Source organism: Excalfactoria chinensis, chromosome 10 (assembly GCF_039878825.1).
Source record: "Excalfactoria chinensis isolate bCotChi1 chromosome 10, bCotChi1.hap2, whole genome shotgun sequence".
In the NCBI taxonomy this organism is placed as follows: domain Eukaryota; kingdom Metazoa; phylum Chordata; class Aves; order Galliformes; family Phasianidae; genus Excalfactoria; species Excalfactoria chinensis.
This window is the reverse complement of record NC_092834.1, coordinates 16,382,197-16,402,482: the sequence shown is the minus strand read 5'-3', so window position 1 is coordinate 16,402,482 and position 20,286 is coordinate 16,382,197. Positions and strand designations below refer to the sequence as shown.

General features: G+C 38.9%; 1 protein-coding gene across 1 annotated transcript in view; it reads left to right on the top strand.

The window, feature by feature from the left end:
• Nucleotides 1-20,286, top strand: part of SCAPER (S-phase cyclin A associated protein in the ER) — a 134,963-nt gene that overhangs the window by 49,138 nt on the left and 65,539 nt on the right. The window contains exons 21-22 of the mRNA XM_072345196.1: nt 7,898-8,034; nt 12,791-12,856. Of these exons, the coding sequence (XP_072201297.1) occupies nt 7,898-8,034; nt 12,791-12,856 (203 nt within the window). The remainder of the gene's footprint in view (nt 1-7,897; nt 8,035-12,790; nt 12,857-20,286) is intronic.

The window sequence follows — 20,286 nt, the reverse complement described above, 5'->3', positions numbered from 1 at the left end:
GAAATAACTTCTCATGGATATATTTAGTTAAAAAGAGAACAGTCTGGTGATGGAGAGAAGCAGTTCCTGTTGTCTGAAGATTGACAGTGTTAAAAGTGTGAGGATTTATAGAAAGACGTGGTTGATTGAGCCCACCCACATTCCTTGTAAGAAAAAAATCAGGCGGGTGACCAATAGCTCGCTCAGTCCTGTGGGTTGTCAAGTTGGCTGGGGTTGCAGTGCAAGCAAGTCTAGATTGTAGGGGGGTCTGATTTACAATGTGTATAACTGTGCTGGCAAGTTCCCCTGGTACAGACGCTATTACCCTGGCAAGATTGCTCTTTTGCCAGGATGTGGTGAGAAACTGCCTGGAAAAGCAGAGCTGTTCTGCTTTAAATCCTGTTCTAGCCTCATAAGGTTTATAGCCTGTGCAGCATGCAGGAGAAGCTGATGTTCATAGGAGTTCTAATTCCTAAAGGCTTTGTAGGAGTGCTGGATGCTTGCCTTTGAGTCAAACCGCTTTCTCAAAATTCCATGCTGTTTCCATTATTTTTTACTGAAGAAATCAATGAAGGAAAGGTGTGGCAATGTCTTCATACCTGACATCTTCTCTTTTTCTTCTGTGCTGACAAGTTTTCTCTTGTTCAGAGTTGGTGATGCCTGTGTTTTACTGTTTATCAGTTGTGACCGCTGCTGTGCAAGAAAGCAGTCTTAACTCAGACCTCATGTTCTGTAACACATCGTTTCTGGTAGATAGCTTGGTCAGTATTCCTGTTTCTTTTACCTCCCACAGAATATAGACTCCATTGTAAATTCACTTTCTTGGCATCTGATTTTTAGTTATCCAATTACCATTTACTATTTAACTTGTTTTATTTGAAAGGGTAAGGTTATGTGTAGCTGCAGTGCTTTGTGTTGTGTTAAATGTAAGGCTACTTACACTGACCTGTTGGGGAGCAGTGCTCTGTGAGATGCATTTGTAATCATGTATGCTAGAGAATAGCAGCAGGTGTGAGCTTTGAACATCCCCATGCACAGGGTGCTGGTGCATTTAGCCTAGACAAGGTATTTGAGAAACTGCACTGACAGTTGTAGCCTTTCGTCTCTGCTTCTCAACTTTTCTCTGCTGCTCAATCTTGTCTCCTCTCCCAAGGAAGGGAGGATTTTTTAGAGGGCTCTGAGTAGCACAAGAATGGAATTAAGCCAAGTGTCTGTGATCCACTTTTGTGGATGTTTCATACCTGTTGCCTGTCTGGAATACTTTCAGCACAAGACCTGCTTGGCTTTGTCATTCTGCTGTGATTGTGCTGCCTGCAGGAAGTGGTCAGAAGTCACCCTGCAGTTGTGAAGTTTAATCCAAGATGCAACTTGCAGAACATCAGTACTGTGTGCAGCAATTGCTTATTATTTTGTAGTTCGTGCAGCAGCAGCTTCTTACATTTAATATATTATAAAGCGGTGCTTTTCTTGGCCCCAGAATGTGATTAATTATTTATTGGCTGCATCTTCAACTGTCGTAGATAATGGCCAACATCTGCCCCCTTCCTCCTTTTGGCTTTGATATCTCAAGCATTCACAGCCAGCAAGAAAAGCTACCGCAGGCAGGGCCGGCTGTACTCGCGTTTCCCCCTTTGTTGTGCTTGCCCTTGCAGCCCAGTGACAATGTCAGTGCCTTCCAGCTCTTCTCCCCAGCCTGCAGTGCAAGAAACAGCTTTCCTTTGCCTTCTGCTCCTGCAGTTTGGAATGATGAGTAGAAAAGGAAACGATATTGAAAATCACAAGGAAAATCTGAACCTACTATTCAGAATATTGTTTGCCATATATCTTCATGGCAGGCCTGTCGTATCATTGAATTTATGGGCAAGCAAGGTGGCTGCAAGCACAGCCAATATTTGCAGTGAGAATACTATTTAGTTTGTACATGCTTAAAAAGAAACGGCCCTTCATTGAGAGAGGGAAAAAAACACCTCAAGGGGTGAATGAAAAAATGCTTTGCATGAGAAGTCAACCTTCAGTTCTGAATGTCGAATGAAAGGTTTTCAGTGGTCTGTACTCACCTTCTGAAGTACATTTGAATGTAAAAAATTGTCTGGATATTTAAAATAGTGATTTAAGAAAATATTTCAGTCTCTGTTACTTTGTATGACGTGTTTCATCACATACAAAGTACTTGTTATAATTCTTATTAATGATAATGGGTAAATAACTTCATTATCTGGAGTCTTCCCTGTATTTTGAGGTTTGCCGTGGTTCATGGTTTTGTAACAATATTGGATCTCTAACTTGGGATTCAAAATTAATGACCATTTATGTTTCAGGCTGGCATTGGCTGTAATGTTGGCTGAGTTCTACATTTGATACAGTCTACTTGGGCATCTGTTTTCCGTATTAAATGCTGTCCTAAGCTGTGAGGAAAAGATCAGAATACTGAGGAGTTTTGTTAAAGCATGTAATAAAATCATGAACAAATATTCCTGTGGTAACATGATTTAGAATTGAACCTTAAAAAAAAATCTTTTCACAGTTTGGCAAATACATCCTTTAAGTGGTGATATACAAGTGAGAAACTGTAATTCCTGACCTTGGTAATAAATATCAAAAGCCTTTTTTTAATTATATCCTGCCATTACAGAATATTGCTTATTTTGAAGCAAGATACTGTGTGTACATCCAAAAGGCCAAGTATTTGGGCTGCAGCAAAGTTGGCTATCGATTTGCTAGAATATACACTTTATATGCCTTATATTTATACAAAATACTTAGTTTGCTATTGACTTCTTAAACAAAACAAGTGGCAAATAACATCTTTTGTGATGTGATCTAAGTCACTGCAAGTACTTCTTTGTGATCCTCCTCATTTCTATCATTTTAATCTTGATAGGGGAGTAAAACCAAGTGCTGGGAGATTCCAGAGGTTGAGTTTCAATAAATAGCTAGTGTCAGATATTTTTCAAGTTGCCTTGGTCTGCAGAAATGGGTTAGAAAACTCAGAAGAATGCCTTTTCTTTCCAGACTTGGAGATTCAAGGTTGGAAAGGATACAACAATAATAAGAATAACCAGCCTTGGGGTGTTCTGTCACTTCTGTTTCCATCAGAAATGCAGAAGGGAAAGGGAATGAAGAATAATAGAGAAAAAAAGCTCACGTTCCAGGATGGTCATTTTGGCTCAGTGTTCTGGGTGAAACTCCAATAGCTGGAAGATATTTCCACTTCCACAAATTGGGCAGCTTACACAGAGTTGCAGCACAGCTAGTGAAGTGCTGTATGGTGTGATTTATGGACGATAGATTGGGAGGGTCAGGCCTTCACGTGCCCATTGCTGTATGGCAGGATCCAACTTGGTGCTGGTTTGTGGCAGCTCAGGTCCCTTCAGAGCTCACAGAAACCAGCAGGAAGAGGTTGATAAACTGCCTGATGATCCTGGCAGCTCCTGCCTGTGACTGACTGACTTCCGAGGGATGGATTTCCAGGGGCTTCTTTCCTGGCTGTTCCTGCTATGTATTAGGAGGAATAAAGTGCTTCATGAAAGCCAGTGTGGAGCAATACACACTTGAGAACACGGGATCTTAATTTTTGACTGCCCCACGGCTACAAATGCCAGGTTGTTGGGTTTTTTTTTCTCAGCTTGAGCAAATACAGATGCTTTTCTGCAGTGTTGATTGAGTGTAGTTGATTTCAGATAGTATTGATGTAATCCTTGTGATACAGACATATCATACAAGGTAAAGGGACTTAATTTGGTGTATAGAGGAAAACTTGGTTATAAGAAGTGCTTTGTGAACTGAAACTAGCTCCAAGATAGAAAGAGAACTGGGTAGTTCTCTCTGTTTCAGGCAGTTGAATGGAGCAGAGCAATAACCAGCAGGAATCTGACTTCATGGGTGACCTTATGAGTTTTAGCTACACGGGGTTTGGCAGCTCATTGGTAGTTGAGGTCCATCTGTTGCATTTGGAAAGTTTCAGGATTCTCAGGGAGCAGAAATCAAAATAGCTGAGACACAGGGAAAAAGAGAGGAAAAGCAAAGACTCCTTTTGTAAATAGTCTTATATTATCTTCTGTGTTGAGGCTGCAGTTGTACATGCACATTTAATGTCACTTTATGTCACCTTCCTTCTAAATGAATAGTGATGCTTGTACAGGAAATTCTTTTGGTTGTTTTTAAATGGTCTTCTGTGTCACATTAAAAATACCAGAGGTCTGTGAAAAACTCAAGTTTAAGATGACATTCTTAAATGATGTCATGTGTATATACAGGATGCCATTAAATATCAAATTGTTTATACTAACTATCTTATGTTTCATATGCTTTCTCAGCTACAGACATTCTCCCACTGAGAAGTAGGTGCTGTATACCCAGGGATTTTTATTTTAAATAAGCTTTTATTGAGATGGATGCATGTAAATAACACTGGAGGGAAATATCAGGAGTATTTCTACTCTGCTGCATTATTGAGTCACTGCCATACAGGAATGCATAGAGGAATGAATACAGATGGCCATGAAGAAGTATATCTACATTCAGTTCCTGTTTTCCTATTTTGCAGCTGTACATCACAGTGTATAGCTGAACTGCTCTTTGTGGCATAGGTTCTGCCACTTCATGGGAGGTAATACCTTGTTGTTCCATATAGATGATCTTAATTGTGCTAATTAGAGCACGAGTTATGAAGAATGAAAAATGATGGCAGGAATCTGATGCTTAGTGACCATCACAGCTGGCTTCATTGTAATCTTGGGATTAAAAAAAAAAAAAGTGTTAATATTTTTGCTAATTTAGCCCAATATTTTGCATCACTGTTAAAAACTAAGCTTTTGAGAGTCTGCACAACTAGAATTGAGATTCCTGGTGTAGAAACTGAGAAACCACAATGAAAATAACTTTTTTGGTAGGTAAGTGTACAGGTCTTAATGGCAGGTTTTCACTAGAGTATTGCCTTTACTTAATGCTTTGCATTTATAGTGGCTTAAGTCTCCAGATACCAGCAAACCATCAAAGCTCTGAGGGTGTGGAGTAATTCCCTGTCAGAACATGCTCAGTACAGTGCAGAATCAGGTCAGTAATGTCTTCACTCTGTCGTGAAACCAAACCCCAGACTGCATCTATGGGGAGGGAAAATGAGTCTTAATGTGTTTAGTGTTGACTTGTATAGCAATAGTTGTAAAAAATTTAAAAAGGCTTTCAGGTAGAAGTGAATGGATTACCCAGTCGCTCTGCATTGCCTTTACTGGAAATGAGAGAGGTGGGGGGAAAATGAAATTCAGTGATGAAATTGTTGCTTAAAGCATTCAGGAGATGAAATAAGTTTGCTGTTTAGGCAGCATGTTGGCTTGACTCACTTTGATACACTTAGAGCAATTACTTTTTTGGTATGTTAACCTCTCTAACCAGTGGTTGTGTGAGTAAAATTACTGAGGAACTTAATTATTTGAAGGATCGGACAGAGTCCTTCAGCATGGCTCAGTGGATTAAAAGCCTTTGGGTTTTGGGTTGGTCACTGGATACCGAGCTTTTAGTTATTGTTTCACACCTGAGCAATGATCTGCCTGCAGTGATGGTCCTGCTCTTTGATCTGTGCGTTCAGAAAGTGATGGGTTTTGTGACACAAGATGTTAATACTCTAGTCTTACTTGAATGAAGTCTGATATTAATCCCAACTGCCACGCTTGAAAACTGAGAACTCTGAGAAATATCCTCGCAAAAGTGCTTGAGTTCACCTGAACAAAACTGTAGCCATCCTTCATGCCACTGACAGCCGGACCTGTTCTGACCCCCACAGGCTGACAAATGAATGTGCTTGTTGAACCCTGCAGTTCCCGTTAAGTCTTCTGTTAAGCCCCAGAGCAGACTGGGGAAAAGAGCTGAATGTCTGCAGAGGGGGCACCATTCTTTATCCCTGTCCTCATTGCTTCCTGTCCAAAGTTGGGTGGAGGCTTTGCTGTTCTGTCCCCTTCTGTAGCATGAGGACAGTGGGTTGACTGCACCTGAAAGAAGATGCTGTGCCCCATTTCTAAAATGGTGTCCATTTCAAAGGTCACCTTACTTCCTTTTGCTCTTGCTGTCGCTTTGAAGGATATAGCAAGTAGTTTGAAAGTCTATTGGAAGAAAAAGTTTCCCTGTTGAGTAAGGATGTAGAACGTTTATCAAGGACTACTGTGTAAATTTTTGTAGTCCCTGATACTTTTTCTCGTGTCTTCATATCACTCATAGGATGTGATGTATGTAAACTAATGGGAAATAGCAGTGCAAAGGGCACTATTTCAGGTGTGTGTGTATCAATCCAAACAGATAATCCCTATTAAAATATGGGATTTTCAGAAATTGCTTAGATTTTTGTGTCTGATGTCTTATGTGTGATATTAACTCAGCATTCACTTTACTTTGGGATGATTTAAGATAGAAATTTCAATTACTATTTTGACCAAGTATGTGTTGCTAGGTTATATCATAAATGACAAATACCAAATGGTCTTTTTGCAGGAGGTTTCTCCAAGGTTCATTTTGTTTTCAAGAGGCATAATATCTTCCTAAATCTCTGTAAGAACGAGCAGGAGAAAATAAAGGTTTTCTGCCAAAAATTGTTTTTAGATTTGTTACATTTCACCTTTTTCATACAATTTAAAGAATGTGTAATAAATGAAGAGGAATAACAGCTTCTCATTATGGCACTCATCATTACAACGGATAAGCCGTCCTAATAAGCAGTGGTGACTTACACTTTATAATGTGTTCGGTATCCTATTAGAAAACAAACGTAAGCCTCCCTTTATTGAAAACATAGTGAATGTGTTCTAATAACTGGCATTAAACTCTTTGCTTATTGTTATTTATATAAAGTAATAGAAATTTGTGGCTTGAGAACTGAGCAAAGTACTGTGCACAGCGGCATTCCCATGTTCCATCTTGGGTTGTGTGTCTGTGCAAGTATCTGTAAAAGGGACTAGGAGAAGGAAGGACATGTTGACTGGGAGTTCATACATTAAGTGCTGTTCTTCATGCTCAAGGAAGAGTTACTTATTCTCCTTTACTATTTCTAATAATTCTTCTATTTCTTTTCATAATAGCCGTGGTGTGCTGTCTCTGGTGTGAGATAATCTGTTTCCTGGTGGTTGAATCCTTTGTGTTTTCTGAACTGCGTGTTACAGGAAAGGAACAAAAGAAGTAGAATAGGAAAAAAATGAGTTCCAGGGCTGAGGCACACAAGCTGCCAGAAGGAAAAAATAATAATAGAAAAAGTATACTCTATTCTAACCCACGCAATGAGATACTTGGATGTAAAAAGAATATCTAACAACTTAATCTGGTCCTGAGGTGTCTAACTTTGTGTCAGAATGCACATTCGCAATGAGCACACAGCATCTTGTCTCTTACCGTTAGCAGGATAAGTTGTTTTAGCTGTCTAAAACCTTTAGTGGCCTCTTAAGCATGTGGGACTTTTCCTAGCAATAGAGATTTTTCCTTTAAATGATGGCTTCACATTTACTTTGCCTTTTACTCTCACTTTTCAGTAAGCGAGGGGCACTTTCAGTTAACTGATAGATACAACTTCAATTGTGCTGTAAAATACGTAGGTTGCTCCAATAGGAATGACTCCCATTTATTTTGATGGGAACTTCAACAGAACACAATAGCAGTATTTGGTAAAGCCAATTCTCAGCTACAAAATACTTATTTCCAATATAAGCACCACCATTTTCTTTGTGGTTAGCTAGTAATTTTCTCAAGTGTATTTACTCGTGTTATTTTTCTATAATATAAATAGAGGGAATGCAGCTGATATTTAAACTAACATTTGTTTTAAAAATTTTTATTCATTTTCTTTGCGTTTTTAGAATATTTTCCACTGTGGTTTTCTGGGAAGATAACCTTTAAGCTGCGTACGCTGTAAGATCAAATATTATTCCAATATTTTCTGCAGGAGCACCTGTCGTTAAAAAAGTACATTGTGGATATTGTGGTTGAGACTTCTGTTCCTGTGGAGCCATTAAAAGATGGAGAGGAGAAGCAAAAAACTAAGAAGAAAGCCAAAAAGTTAAAAGCACGGATGAACTCCAGGTAGGACAGGCTGGGTTTTTTTGGGGTTGTTTTTTAGTTTGTTTGCTTGTTTTCAGCTTTGTTCTGGACTTTACTTTTTGTCCTTTTACTCTATGAGTGCCATGGAAGGCTGAAACCAAATCTAAATTATTTGCTTTGAGTGTGTCCTGAAAATAATACTGATGAGCCTAATTTATGGCCACTTTCTCTGATTGAGAAAGCAAACTGAATATCGATCCGGAGCCCTTGGTTTCACCTGTTAAGAGCTTTTCTCATAATTGGATGCCAGTGCCCTGCCAAAACTGTAGCCTTTTCCAGCATACAATAGCATGTTTAAATTTGTGTAAACCTTGCCTATTTTTCTTTCGGGCTATTGATTTTTAAATGAAGTATCAAAGAAAATCAATAGTAATCAACAAATAGAAGTCAGCCCTCTGTGGTGTCAAATCTCCTGACTAAATTTAATCTTTTTTTTTTGTTGTTGCCTGTCACAACAAAAAGAAAGATTAAAATATCTCCAACTGGAAAGTGAGTTGTTAAACTTGCCATTTGTTATTAGCTGGAAAAGTGACATCTCCAAATTGGCGAGATATGTAAGATGGCATTGTGTCATGAACCGCAGCGTCAGTCTTGATAGCTGAATAGATCCTGGCTGAAGCTTATGCTTAATGTTATAATATATTTTTATGTTTATCTCTTACAAATACTTTTCAGCTGGTGAAATAGACTGTTTTCTTTGCCTTCTTTTTAATTAAAGGACTGCAGATTAGAAGAACAGCTGGCTACATTTTCACATTCACAGTGAAAATGAGATTTTGTATTAGCTTATAACTGTTAATAATAATGGCACGTTAGTCTTCAAGAAGACTATCTATATATTAAATCATTCCTTCTTGTTCCATGGATGAACAAGTCCACTGTCTGATCATTACATAGGAATACAGTGATGAAACTGGGTAACCTGTTCTCCTAGGCTTCTGATTGGTCAGAATAGATTTTCACTCATGTTACCTGTTGAATTAATACAGTTGCTGGGTAACTGTCTTTAATCCTGTCTCAAGAGCTCCTGCTGCTGAATTTAGTCTTAAGGGTAATATATGAATATTATATATATGAATATATTATATATATGTGTATATATATTATGTATATTAATATATTGCAGCATAATGGGAGCATCGTTTTACAGAAGTGATGTACTAATGAGTAATAGTGGAAGTTTCAAAATCTAGGAGGAGTTAGAATGGAAAAACAAAGCAGTCTGAAGTGTGCATTTCCAGCTGAGTTAAAAAATTATAAAGAAAAAGGGGTGATTAAATGTTTTGTTGAGGTTGCTGTCCGTGAATGGAAGTTCATAATTTCACCGTGAAACTTCTGACATTAACCCAAGAGGTTTGCTGATGAAGATGTGCAGTGGTAGAAAGAAACAGAGGTTGTTCTGTGAAGTTTCAAACAAAAACTGATGAGGGGAAAAATATTCCATTTAGGAGGTGAACTTTAGCTATGCAAAACTTGGCCGCCTTCTATGGTTGAGTGATAGGTGAGGTAATGGCAGCCACTGCCTGGACATCACAATTCATAGGCTTATTAATGGTGAAGTGGGAAGGTTTTCTGTAAACAGAATGATAGAGGATTATTGTGCGTTACATTGCACTGGTGTGGCCTCACTTCAAGCACAGCATGCAGTTTTGGACACCACGATATGAGAAGAGCATTAAACTAAGAGTGGGTGTCCAAAGGAGGGCTATGGAGATGGTGAAGGATATTGGGGAAGACATGAGGAGTGGTGGAGATCCCGGCAGTTTGCTCAGCACAGAGCAGAGGCCTGGGGGAATGGCATGGAGCTGTGTCAGGGGAGGGCCTGGTGGGGGCTAGGGAAAGGCAGTGGGCATGGAATGGGCTGCCCAGGGTGGTGGGCACAGCCCCAGGCTGCCAGGGTTTAGATATACAGCTGGAATTTTGTGTGGTCCTATGTTGGAGACAGGAGTTGGACTCAGTCTCTTTGGGTTTGTGCTATCTTGGAATGTTCTATGATTGTTAAAGCAATTAAAGTAACGATCTTGGAAATATGACATGCTAAAAAATGCGAAGTCAAATACTTAGGCTCTGTCTATGTTTCTTCCCAACAATCTGGACAGTGATACCACCACATAGTTGGGATTTACAGCACAAATTCAGCTCAAAACTGGAAGTCTCCAGTAATTAATTTATGGAGAGCAGTAATCCATGAGCTGCATTTTAGCACATATTTGCAACTGTTCATCTTCTCTGAAATATAAGAAATGATGGTACTAAACTCTCCTCTATCTGAATACTTGAAATTGCACATTCATACATTCATTTCAGTTTCTAGGAAGCTGTGATATTTTAAAGGGAAAGAAGTAACTGCATTAGAATAGGTTCCTGCTGCTCTCCCGAGCTCCTTGCTCCTAAATCAATATAACAATATGAAAGCTACGAGGGGCAAAGGTGAATGAGGGGACAAATTGTGATCAGTGGGTTATTAGATATGTTGAGAAGTTTTGTTAGTCTTATTAATAATATTTATAACCCTTCGCTGTTAAACTGGTGCTGTAGTAACACGTGATATATGACTAAATAAATTATCTCCGTTCAACTCGGGTGTGCTGCTGTGAGAATACTTCAATGCCCACATGGCAAACAGGCCTGATGAAAGCTAACCTCCAGCAGCAGAGCTGTAGTCACCAAGGAGGAAGTACACACAGTTGGGATGTGCTTTGCAATGGATTGAAGGTGCTCCAGTCATGTTCATTTAGTAATGGATATTTCAGGTGATTATTCATGTTTGACTGACTCATCTGTACAAAACTCAAAGCTGAAATATGTTGTTTCTGGCTAAGAGACAGGGAAGGAGGCAAAAGGTTAATAAGGGAATCTCACCTTCATGTTTAATACTAAATTCAGTTGTGATTAATAGCTTTATTAATGATCCACAAATCAGAACTAGTACTGATGTAACAGTATTTGTATGTTGCACAAGTTGTTTAGATTAATCTTAGAGCTTTGGAAAATGTGATCCAGTTGGGTGAAGAGAAAGCGTAGGGAAATGTGGAGTAGATAAATTTGAGAGAAATAATGAACTGTTTGAGACTTTCAGACTTTAAACAGGATATCCAAACTCTAGAAAGCAGTGTTAGTAAAGACCTTTAACAGTTGTATTTACAATCAGAATTTCACATTGCTGTGTACGTTGATTTTATTTGTAATGACTTAGAGCGTTGTCTCATCTAGCTCAAAGCACCTTGGGTAGAAGATGGGAAAAGACTGTGAGAGTAATAATTAAGGGAAAAAAAGCTATCATGAAGTTTAGAAGAATGGGGTTGTTTAGGAAGATATGAAAAGAGACCTGTTAGGATAGTAAATGAAGTAGTAAGACAGTAATTGCAGTTGGTAGGCATTGAAGCTTTACTGGACTGTTTTTTTGCAGTGCAGCAGTAAAACACATTTCTCATTGGAATCCATGATCAAAATCTTATATTTGAGGGAGGAACAGTAGGACATCTGTAAAAATAGAATACAAAGTATCAGCAGTTGGTATTCAGAAACCTTGGAAATTAATACAAAACACTGTGGGTGAAAGTTGCCCTGAGACAAATGTTTTCTACTTCTCCTTGAGGGACTTTTGACACCTTTCTGGGGGGCTTCCTATGGGTGCTATTGATGGAGGCAAATCAGGGGTTTCATCCAGCATGCCTGAAGTTCAGCTGTATGTACAGCTTCCTAAAGCCCTCAACCTGTGAATAGCTTTCCTATCCATGAGTGGGGTAGTGCTTGTTCATCAGAGAGCAGAACCTCAAGAGAATGGAACAGCACATCTTCATGATGTTCCATCAGTTGATGTTGCATCTTTGAGGTCTTCATTCGGAAGTGAGAAAGCAACTTTAACATACTGTGTGTTTTTAACATACTGTGTATTTTTAAGATGCTTTTACTGCCCGCTGGGTATTTCTTCACAGAGCTCTGTCTCTGAGGATTTCATTTTCTGTAGCACTGCAGTGTGTGGTTTGGCTTCCCTTTGGGGAGAGCCAAACGTTAGAAAATCTGACAGGATTACTGCTGCAAATCCAGTACTGGTTGATGAGCTCAAGGTAATTTTTACCTGCTAACTTAGGCTGGTTGCAGTCCAAACAAGTGAGGGAAAAGCAGCCTTGTCTCTGTCTTCCTGCTCCTTGGTGTATGGCCAGCATGAATTATACTTACAAGCATCTAAATAGGTATGTGTTTAGAGGTCCTAGTTTGACTTCCAACAGCTATTGGTAGAAGTATTTGCATTCTGTTCTGTGTGCTTAGCAGGATTCACAATGTCACAAAATGGATCTTAGTTTCATTAAAAGTACTCCTATATTGGTAAATAAGTAAAATACTTATATTATGTCTGCGTTGTACTCTTGTGGTTTGCACCACCTGTCTAAATTTCTAATGTTTTCATTAAATAAGGTAATTTTACAGTGAGATATGCCTCTATAGTTTTTTTCTTGTTATCATATGCACTTTTGTCACATTTGTCACTGTTTTGAAAGTCAGTTAAATCCACCATTTGTGTACTGATGTTATACTAAAATAATAATAGTAATAATGAAGTATTAGTGGCCAGTAGTTAAACATCTGAATGGATTGTGACAAAGCTGAGTTGTCGAAAATGACATAACCTGCTGTGAACCAGAAAAAAATACAAAGATTAGAATTATCCTGCTGGTATTGCATACTGTGCGCTTAAGACAACAATTGATTAAATGATTAATATCTTTTCCTGCAGGGCAAAGGAATATGAGAGTTTGATGGAAGCAAAAAATACCATCTCTGATTCCCCATTTAAAGCCAAGTAAGTATTTAACTTTATTTCAGAATTTTTTCTTTCTATAGCAGAAATGCTTCTGAAATTTCCAGTGGAGCAGGTGTGGTAAGGTTCCTGCTCGGTGCAGGGTGTGCTGTCATCTTGAATTACAGATCAGTTCCTTATACAAAAGGTCAGACCTTACAAATGCCTTTTTTTTTTTTTCTTTCTGAAACCATTGTATCTCTTAAACCACATAAGATGCAATAAAAAGAGAATGTAAGCTTATCTGTTTCTTACCTGGGAGCAAGAAGGTTCCAGCTTTGTACTTCAAGATTGGTTGTGAGAATTCTGGTATTAAAGGACCGAAAAGCGTACGTGTTGCTTCCCTTTGATCAGAAAGAAAGGTTCATAGAGGGATGCCGCATATATTATAATGCACAGATGTCTTAATCTGGCGTTGAGCTTTGTAAAGAGCACCCTTTTATTGTCTGGGTCAAGGCACAGCTAAAAGGCGTGGATGGTAAGATTAAAAGAAGCAGTTATCATAGATAAATTTTTCCTTCTTTGTTTGAAAGTGAAAATTGATCAGCTTTTTCTGTCTGCTCCCATTGAAACTGCTTGTTGTGTGACATAGGATGTTTCAGTTCTAAAATGTTTTTGACGAGATCTCTCACCAGAGGTTTGAAAGGAATCCATATAGCTGTAGCATAAGTGGCAACCAGATTAAAAACTGAAAAGTGGAGTAGTGGCCAGTCCTTGCCAAATGTTAAGGTATCAGTAGAGTACCACAGTTCTATGATGTTCACTATAATCACTTGTGATTTACAGCAGAGGACAAGCAGTGAAGTGGCAAAGTTTTGACCGCCATACAAAGATATTCAGAACAGTAGGGATAAGAGCTGATATATTGAATGATAATTTTTGAGAGACAGTGACAAAGCAGTAAAGTGGCAGGTGAGATTCAGTGTATACTAATTGCTCCACAGATTTCAAGAGGAGCTGGAATGCAATGTTATCTTCACATATGAGCTAATGGGCTTTGAACTTACATAAAGTGATAGTTCCGAGAAAATATCAGCTCAGGTGTAAAGAGCACTAAGAGCAGCTAAAGCAAATCCTTTGTTAAAACTGTTTAGAAACAAAAGCAGGACAAAGAATAGCATTATGTATTGCTGTCTGGGTCATCTGTGTCCTTTGAATGCTATGTGCGTTTCTTGTTCTTCATCCAAAAAATGATTCTAGAATTGTTAAAGGTTTACAGAGGGCAATCAAGGAAACTGCATAATAACTTCTGATGTAGCTTCTTATTAAGGACTTAAGTAAGTTGATACTTCTCATTCTGGAGAAAAATGTGATGGTGGGAGGAGGTTCCACAGGAGCTTTGTCGGAGGTGTACAAGGTCATAAATAGTGTGGAAAAGGTGGATGGTGATTGATCACGTGCTGTCCTCCCTAGGGCCAGAATGAGGGAGACCGGTAGTTCTTAGTGCTGTATGTTATGAGTTGGATGGAACTCACTGACAGTTGTGCTAGAAGGTTATCTCGTGTGCACAGTAGTACAAATAAATGAAATCTAACTCACAAGTTTCCTAAGATGAAATCAGGCAAGAGGGGGCTTAGTAGAGGTGATTATATATGCTTGCCCCATTCTTAGTTTCCTTCAGGCATACATGAACAATTCTTTGCTAGTGTAGAGGGAGGGTGGTATAGCACTCCTACAGGTGTTCTCTAGAAGTCTGCTGAAGGTCAGTCAAGAGACTGTTAACATCTCAACAGCTGGATTCAAGTTCCTCAATCCTAAAATTACATCTGAGTTTCCCAGTTGGGGATATTTGTTTTCAGCTATAACTTGTACCAGATACCATACATTTTGTGGTTGCTTCCATCGTTCATAAATTGCTGATACACTTGAAGGTAGTGGGGTTTTTTTTAGAACTTACTATTGTTAGAGATGTTCAGATCCTTGCTGTTGGGCTTCCTCGGTTGTTTGTATAACTAATCTGTAAGCAGTATCTTTCACATAGTCTTTTCAACAGTTTGAAAACCTGCCACAGAATCTCAGTATGTGTTTTAAAATAATAAAAATCCATCACTGAGGTTTGACGTAGGAAAATGAAACATCTCCACCAGATGGCACACCTGCATAAACACACAGGGGAAGCAGGTTCTGTTGGCTTCATTTTTCAATTATCAGCACTTCAATTTTCAAGATGAATGTCACGGCAGATTAGCATTTGTAGATTTGTAGCTTCTGTGTTTTGCTTTTCTCTGCTACCAGAAAATAAAGAATGAGGGTCTAGTGGTCAGCAGAAATATGGATTGGTTAAGCAACTAAAAGTAGCGATGAGGTTTTCTGTGTTAGTTTCTTTCTGATTGTTGTCAGTGATGGTCAGCATTGGCTGGTTGTCTCAATTGCAGAGCAACAGAAACTCGAGCAGATGTGATGTGTTTTTCTTAATGTTTTTGTTATCTCTATTTTCTGACCCTAATTTTTTCAGTTTTAATTTCTCTTAATGACATACTAGTGTATTCTCAGGCAGAATTTCATCGAATTTCTTATTTCCTTCCTCTGTTGCCTCTGCTCTTGGAACATAAACCAGCACCCTCATCTGCTCTCCTGTGTGATCTCAGTATGGATGGAGTAGGTGGTATAATATGGGAAGGCTTTGAGTACATTGATGGATCCTTGCTTTTGCTACCCAGGGAAGGTACAGTGGAACCACCAGTAGATCCAGATGATCAAAACATTGGGTGTTTGTTGTGCTGTGTGCCTGGTGTTGCACCAGCATCTGTAAGGGTAGCGCCCTGTTTGAAGTAAACTCAACTATGTAGCCCTCTTTCATCACAAAGCTAGATCTTTTGTAGGCTGTGTGAAAATCTAATTATGTAGCAGCTATTTCCATCTAAATTTCTTTGTTGCTTTTAGAATTACTCTCTTTTGCTGACCATCAGGGCTCAGATATTTGCAATCTTCAAGTCAAAGGGGGTAGCAGTGGGAACTTGGGTCTGAAATAACTTTGTAAAAAGAAACAGGGCAGTCTAGAAATTGACCAGAAGCCCAGCTTATCACCATTGAAATCTATTTACTTTGCATGATAAGTAATTTAAAGTAGAATTGATAGGATAGCTTTATCTCTTTCTATAAAGGTTAGGATGAAAGGACAAGAAATTTTATGAGGCTTGACTTTCAGCCCAGACTGTTTACACGGAGAAACAAATTCAAACAGGAAAAAATAATGGGATTTTTCTTTTTAACAGACCAGTAGCGAAAAGAATTAGCTGAAACAAACAGTAGTAGATCTCCACTAAAACATGATTGCATTGAGAAGCTATGAGATAGTTAGACTGTTGTCTTTTTGGCTCACAGGAGTACACTGTATTCTAGCTAATATTAACTGCTGCTGTACCTGGCTGAGAGAGTGCAAGTCCCTGCCAATGCCAGGGTTTGTAACAGATATCCAGCACATGCTCTTAGAACTGCAAAGTCGATAGAAGTCACGCCACAGAATGAAGGGCATAAAAGCTGAGGATGCCAGATGTGTTGTGTCAAAACAAAAGCTGGTGCATCTTGCTTATTTAGAAGGAAGGTTTGAGGTATTGAAATGTAGGTGGAAACATCCAAATGAGCAGAGCAATACTTAAGAACAGTGGGCTGTGGAATTTGAAAAAGAAAAAAAAAATGTAAAAAGAACCCAACAAATCATTTTAAAACACGACACAACTGGTAGATTCATTTATTCACTTAACAGAAGCAGATTTTGGATTGAAATAATAAGTCAACTTATATGCTTCCTTGCTTATGTCACATTTCATTATCCCCCCCTGCCTCCAGTTGTGTCTTCATAAACACTAAAACCATTTATGGAATGCAATTTCTTATCTGATTTCAGTTGTTAGTCATGTTGGCAGTTGTTGAAGAAGAAAGACAGAACCCAGAATTAGGCTTTGGCAGGTAAAAAGCCTTTTTAGATCACCTTTCAGATTAAGCCACCTCAATATTATGAGAACACTGATTTCCCACTGCAACTCACAGATGTTTCAGTAATTCTTTTTAGCTTATGATTTGCAGGTTTATTAACGTTCACTCAGGAAGCACTGATTCATGTGCTTTGTAAACCTTAATAATACAAAGTAATACAAATAACAAAAAGAGGGTGATGTTTATCTGGCTTTGGTAGGCATAGGATGTGTACTTTTTCCAGTTTGAGTGGGATTATCAGGGTGTCTCAGTGGTGTCCTGTTCTAGAAGCAGTTTTAGAAGATGGTTGAAACAGATGCTTATTTGGTTGTTTATTATTTTGGGTTTAGAATCTGTCTAAAACAAGGGGGGGGATAGGAGGGGGCAGGAAACAAATCCAAACAGTGTATTTCATGCTGGCTGTTTTGCTCTATGAGCAATTCCTTGAAGAAAGTTCTTTCAAGGGAAAGCACTTTGTTCATTCCCAATTGGGAATAGCCAGTCTGCTGCTTCCTGGCCTTTCTCATCTGTTATTAACCGGTTGGCCATCAGTGGCACTTGAGTCATTCTATAAGAACTGCAGTACTTCTGTATCTGTAGTACTAATTTGGGCTCTCTGGGAGCTGATCTGAATGCAATTATGTAGTGTCCAGCCTCTGAAGTCACCTCTCGAAATGTGAGTTGGTGGTGGCTCTTTCTGTTTGGTGCCCATCACAGCAGGTTTTTGTAAAGGGAAGGGAAAAGCTTTTGCAAAGTAAGAGTGTGCTGCTTGTGCTTATTTAGTAATCCAAAGGCTGTGTGGTTCAGTGTTAAATCAGTCTGAGGGTGGGGAGGTGTCATTGTTGTCCTCTAATACATGCAGTAAAGTAAGGCAGTGAAAGATTGTTGTGTGTCTCAAGGGAGTTATCAGAATTACAGGAGAACTTTACAATAAATAAATGAAAATGAAACACACCTGGTTTAATAGTTTCGCCTCTCCATCCTCTCATGCATAAAATTGATTTTTTTTTTCCACTTGTTTTTCACTTCTTTCTCAAACTGTGTGAAGTTACAACTTCAGATAGCACGGAAATGAGAGTGGCTGTTCTGAGAAAGGGCTGCAACACAAAAAGATGAGAGTCAGGAAGTGCAAAGTTATTTCCTTTGTGTGTCAGCAGTGGAAGGATGGGAATGTAATGTGAGTTCACTCTTGGAGAGGCTCAGAGCTAAAAGTCTTTAATGATCCAGTTCTTAGTCAGTTGTGTGGTATATCAGTATGTTCATAGGACAGACCATGTAGGTTTTCTTGGAGTAGCAGGCTAGTTTCCAATTGGGCCAATTATAAAATACTATACCAGGATAGTGATTGGTAGGGAAAAGATATCTGGAAACCTCTGAAACTGGATGTATTGGTGCAAAATTCAGACAGCTGTGTAGACTGTAGGAGAACTGAAGCGTAAATAACACGAAATTCAGTTAAATTGTAAGCAGGGGTAAATACCAGCTTTGTGATTGGATGTTCAGTAGGTTTTCTTTTCAGAGAATTGCTCCATCAGTCTGACTGCAATTAATTTAGGATATAATCCTCATAGCAGTTTGTCAGCAGTTTTCAGATTGCTTCTATTTCCAAAACCAAAGATGTGTGAAGCTGCTTCTTCAGGTATTCGGTATGTAGCTGTGTTGATTTGTAGCGTGGTGTTTTCCACTACATCCTCAAGCCATTGGAATGTGCCAGGTGTGACATGGAGTATATTAATTTTACTGCAGCGGTAGCACAGAATAGTGCAGGGCTGTATGCTGCTCTAAGAGGATACAGCATAACTCTCCGTCTGGGGATGGAACTCCCACAGACTTTCTCAGTTCTCTCCAGACATGGGCTGCATGGGCAAGAATTGATGCTGTGTGTCCAGCTGGCATCTGACTGCCCTCAGCAGGACTGCCCAGGAGGAATAACTGCCCTTCCTTGTGTGGTAGCTGCACAGAATCTGCTTCTCTGCCTCACATGTAATCCTTCTGTACATACATTGAGAACGCAGCCAAGAAATCGCGCATTCAAATCTGGAAGTGCTGAAATATATTGATGTTACTATTTCAGGGATTTTTGTATGCAGATGAAATACAGCCTATAAACAGGGGCAGCTCTTTATCCTTTAGTCTACAAAATATCTTAAATCTAATAGAAATATTTAGACCACACTAAAACCAGCCCAACTTTCAATTTGTGCAATGCATTGTTTTCAGTTTTATTTATACATTTGCTGTATAAACCTTTAATTTGTCTATCTCTCACTTCCTGATTTGGGATGCAAAAAGACCAGATAACATGTTTGCATTTGCTGAATACACCATTTACTGAAGTTTGCATTATGGTATCATTCCAATACCAATCAGTGCCTTATGTCCCTTTTGGTATTTCTTCTACGTTCTGAGTTATCTCTTTGTAAGCAATACTAAAAATTTCAATTAGCGAGATGTAAATAACTTTAGATAAAAAGACATTTATGTCTTTTATTTAACCCAGTAAATTTTCAGTTATTTATTGTCCCCTGTGTGGCGTAGTAAGCCTTGGAGGAATGCAAATGCTGGGACGGAATGAAGATTAAATCACTGTTTTGAAATGTTTGGGTTTCGACTCAGCAATATTTTCACATAGTCGCCGTATCAATGCCACGCCACATTCATCTACTGTATGTACGAAGGGTTCTCTGTATTCGGTTTGTTCATAGGAATGATGAATTCTGTATCTAAGCAGAAGTCATCTTGCATAGATTTCTACTTCTCAAGCACAGTTCTAAGTGAAATTATTATTTCTCTGTGATGCTACCAAGAAGATGGTACATTAGGAATATTAGATAAAGTTCTCCAAGGCTCACACAGGAGGAGGTTGTTCTTTAATTGCTCTTCCTCATGTGGTCACATAGAATACTTGACCTTTCTTATTAGAAGACCAACATACAGTATGATATGAAGATGTAAGAGGTAACTCAGAGGTTACTGAACTGAAAGCAAAATGCTTGAGAAATGAACAAACTGTTCGTTATTTGGTGAAATAAATTTTGAATCATCAGAAGAGACTTCAGATTCCCGAATACATGGAAGTACTGAATGATGCTTCCCCAGTGCTTCTTGCAGCCCTGCGGAAGGGGACCCTGCTTAGCATTTCTTTTATCACCAGCCTCTAATGCATCTACAGATGTGGAAATCTACATGGGGGCTTGTTACTGATGTTTGCATTCAGGACACTGCGAGTGAGCTTTGGCTGCTTTATTTCAGACCTTAGGATCAGACATGTGGTGCCTTGAAACTGCCTTTTCTCCTCTCTCCACCTAGCAAGAGAGCATAGGTGAATAGCCCAGAGGTAGATGTGTAAAACTGAAATGAGTCCTAACCTGTGTGTATCTACATCTCTCCCTCCTCTGCATTTTGGCTTCATTACTGACCCTCGTTAATGGAATGCCCTTTCTGAGGTAGCCTGCAAAGTCACTACTTTTCCCTTATTCAAATAACCCTGAAGAGCAATTTCTTTTATGATGCCTATA